This window comes from Sinocyclocheilus anshuiensis, unplaced genomic scaffold (assembly GCF_001515605.1).
Source record: "Sinocyclocheilus anshuiensis isolate Anshui unplaced genomic scaffold, SAMN03320099.WGS_v1.1 scaffold719, whole genome shotgun sequence".
Classification (NCBI taxonomy): Eukaryota; Metazoa; Chordata; class Actinopteri; order Cypriniformes; family Cyprinidae; genus Sinocyclocheilus; species Sinocyclocheilus anshuiensis.
In genome coordinates this window covers 1,138,008-1,142,221 of record NW_015552643.1, presented here as the reverse complement: position 1 = coordinate 1,142,221, position 4,214 = coordinate 1,138,008, and the positions used below count along the sequence as shown (strand labels likewise).

Genomic DNA, 4,214 nt, shown 5'->3' with positions numbered 1-4,214 from the left:
CCATTATACATTTGCCAATTTTCCCCCCTCCCTTTTCAAATCACATCGGAAAGGCATTTTTTTTTAGGGATGGCTCGATACCACTTTTTCTGGCTTAATAATAACACAGAATAGTATACGCACTATATCGGATTTGGATCGGTCTCGTCTGACCGATACCCCGATCCAGCAGAAAATGCCAGTATCGGAGCGATACCGATACTGAATATCGGATCGGCGCACCCCTATTTTTTTTGTCAATAAAAATGAAGGAAATAATAAAAAAGTTAAAAATAAAGTATCGGGTAGGGTTAGGGTAGGTGTAGGGAGGGCTTTATTGTCCCAAAAATGTGGCATCCATTTAATAATTTGAATTAAAATTGTAATTTACACTCAATACGTTATTATTGCATATTGTTTTATACTGTACTACAATACTGAAGTGCAGATAATTGCCACTATTTGCATTAAGTAGTATAAATAGTGCAAATAGCCGCTGCCATTAATAAATGCAAATTCTGTTTTTAATTTATCACACATACTGTTATGCTTATGATATATGTACTCACTCATACTGGGATGCTGGGAGTTGGTAGGGGTGTGTGGTCCAGGTGAGGTTCTTCTCAACAGCTATTCTCCTCAAGGCACTCATGACCTGTACATATCCAACAAATAACACACAAACAAAACACAAAAGCCATTGTGAATACTCATGTAAAAATGACAAGCAATTGCTGTAGAAACAGATACTAGAATTGATACTAAAAAAGCAACAGAAAATCCCACAGAAATCCACAGCATTCCAGTCAGCCAGCCAAATGTGGTGAAGCAGTGCTATCTAACTCCCAAAGAGAGCAAAGATAACATTCCTACATCCAAATGTGAACCAGGAATTGTAAGCAGAATGATGAAGCAGATAATCCATAAAAAAGCCCAGTCAATAAACAGGTTTCAGTTTTCATATGATTTTCATTTACAAGTCTGTGAGTCAATGCTATCGCTGTGTCATACAAACTTATAATATATAAATATTATACAAATATTTGGGCACTTAAGACTTATTAAATACTTTAAAAAGTATGAATGATATTACCATAATGCTAGCAAGTGCTTTTTTTCTTTACTAACTCTGACCAACATCTTAAACCCTGATATGCATAATTTAATCATGGCAGTAATATAAATCAGCAAACAATGACAAGGTTTGTCAAAACACCAAATTGTTATACATTGAACAAAACAGTTTTCCTTTTCCCTCCATTACACTGCAAAACAAAATTCTAACTCCACATTACAACTAATACATGTATCGGTTTACTTGTTTGTTAGTTTTTTTTTTTTATGGTTATTCTTTGGCTACTCTAATGGTGAAAACATTTTAATTAAAAAAAAAAATAGAAATTAAATCTTTAAGACTAAATTTGGATTTTTCAAGGTTACTTGTATATCCAACTTTACCCAACTGATTGATTGCTTATATCATCACATAATGTAAACTATCCTATTGCCCAGTTCTCAACTATGTGGACAAGGCAATAGAATATAAACATTAACATTATGCATTTTTGTAATGCTACTTTGAAACAATGTGTATTGTGAACAGCACTATACATACACTTACATATACATAAAATTATTTTGAATAACATGTTTCCATTTGTCACCTGTGTTTTATTGAAATGTGTTTTTTTTTTTTACACATTTCAAGAGATTTTGCAGATGGCAATGGCATGTTTGGGCTCACAAAAACACATATTTCATCCCACAAAAAAAAAAAAAATGCATAAAGAAAATTAAGTCTATTTAAGAACCATAGATCAGATGTCTTTTAAAATTATTATTATTATTATTATTATTATTGTTATTTGTTGCTGTTGTGATACATTTTATTTTGAAGCAATACTTGATGATTCTCATTACTGTGATACATGATTCTATCTGGAATAATTTATGATAATTTTAACATATAAACAAAAGAAAGTACAAATATAAACTTGAACTACGAACATGTTTCACAAGGATTTTATAAACAGATACATATGCGCGTATCTACTGGGGGCTATTAGCAAACCAGCGGAAATGTATTTTCTAAATTTCCAATTTTACTTTTAGTAAAAAAATCTGAAGTCTGTAGATATGGCTCAAATACCTCCTGAAGTGTAACTCTATGGGACTTTCCACCAATGTAATCATCCACTTGGCAAAAGTAATCTGATTGGTTATAAAAGTATCAGCACACCTCCTCAATAGTCAGAAACTGACATGTCAACCAGCTCAAACAAGAGAGGAATTTTTGGTTAAGTATCACAGGAAAGTCAGCACTCTTCGGCAAGTCAACCAAAAATGGCTTACTTATTGTCTCTAAACATTAAGCTGGGATAGGAGGGAAAAAAATAAAAAAAATAAACAGCAGCTTAAAAGCTTTTAAAAAGTGGTCTATTACATAAGACCCCACGGAAGCTTATTTCCCCACCCTGCACCAAATACAAACACACACACACACACTGATGATATCAGGACTATAGTATCAGGCTCGCTGTCATGACCCATGTGAGAGAGCTAAGCGCTACTCCCACCCTTCCTGCCTTTTCTTATTTTATCCGTCTCACTCCTTCATTTAGGATGACTAATAACCCCTCTCACTTACACACCATCCCTGCCTCCTGCAGTCACCATTCACCATAGTAGAGTAATGATCAGTTTCATTGTGTGTGTATGTGGATGATAGTAATGGGACAGCAGCGAGAGGAGGTAATCACTATAATAAGATAATGCAGACTGGGTGGAGGTGACAGGAAATGATAAGGGTTGACCCGGGATGGGAACAAGATCTCCCATCACATGCTTGTGTGATGAGCAAACTTTGAGTTAAAGGAATAGCTCATCAAAACATGAAAATTCAGTCATTATTTACTTAGCCTAACATTGTTCCAAACCTCAGTCTTTACCACATAATGAAAGTAAAGAGTGACCAGAAATTACAATAAAAAAAACATTAAAGTGTCATAAAAGCAGTCCATATGATACCAGTCTTATTTTAGAATAACTGATGATAGTTTTTTATTAATATTTTGAATTAGCTTTTATTTTTATATTTTCCATTTTAAGTTTAATTTTAAAGTTTTAGTGATTATTTTGAATGAGCTTTTATTTGTATATTTTCCATTTTAAGTTTAATTTTAACGTTTTAGTGATTTGTTTAAAATGCCTATAGTTTTTTTCACACTTTAAGTTAGTTATTCGATTAAATAAACATTGTTAACTAAAAAACTAAAATAAAATACTATACATTTTAAAATGTTTTATTTCTACGGTTTTAGTTTTAGTCGACTCGACTATAATAATCCCATTCAATTTCTTGTACACTAGTTAAAGCATTTTATAGCATTTATTATACTATAAATATTTGAAAGTCACGTATAGTGCAACCTCAGTACGAAGTCACTAAAATTACATGGCAACTTACTCATATTTGTAAACTTAATAATTGTGTTGATATATTATGATATGTTGCATGTTAATATAAATAAATAAATAAATAAATAAATAGTGTGGGGGTTTACTTTGAAAAGTATAATATACATACAGGTGCATCTCAATAAATTAGAATGTCGTGGAAAAGTTCATTTATTTCAGTAATTCAACTCAAATTGTGAAACTCATGTATTAAATAAATTCAATGCACACAGACTGAAGTAGTTTAAGTCTTTGGTTCTTTTAATTGTGATGACTTTGGCTCATATTTAACAAAAACCCACCAATTCACTATCTCAACAAATTAGAATATGGTGACATGCCAATCAGCTAATCAACTCAAAACACCTGCAAAGGTTTCCTGAGCCTTCAAAATGGTCTCTCAGTTTGGTTCACTAGGCTACACAATCATGGGGAAGACTGCTGATCTGACAGTTGTCCAGAAGACAATCATTGACACCCTTCACAAGGAGGGTAAGTCACAAGCATTCATTGCCAAAGAAGCTGGCTGTTCACAGAGTGCTGTATCCAAGCATGTTAACAGAAAGTTGAGTGGAAGGAAAAAGTGTGGAAGAAAAAGATGCACAACCAACCGAGAGAACCGCAGCCTTATGAGGATTGTCAAGCAAAATCGATTCAAGAATTTGAGTGAACTTCACAAGGAATGGACTGAGGCTGGGGTCAAGGCATCAAAAGCCACCACACACAGACGTGTCAAGGAACTTAGCTACAGTTGTTGTATTCCTCTTGTTAAGCCACTC

General features: G+C 33.3%; 1 protein-coding gene across 1 annotated transcript in view; it reads right to left on the bottom strand.

The window, feature by feature from the left end:
• Positions 1 to 4,214, bottom strand: part of usp6nl (USP6 N-terminal like) — an 82,565-nt gene that overhangs the window by 72,144 nt on the left and 6,207 nt on the right. The window contains exon 2 of the mRNA XM_016458501.1: positions 549 to 634. Within this exon, the coding sequence (XP_016313987.1) occupies positions 549 to 552 (4 nt within the window). The 5' untranslated portion in view covers positions 553 to 634. The remainder of the gene's footprint in view (positions 1 to 548; positions 635 to 4,214) is intronic.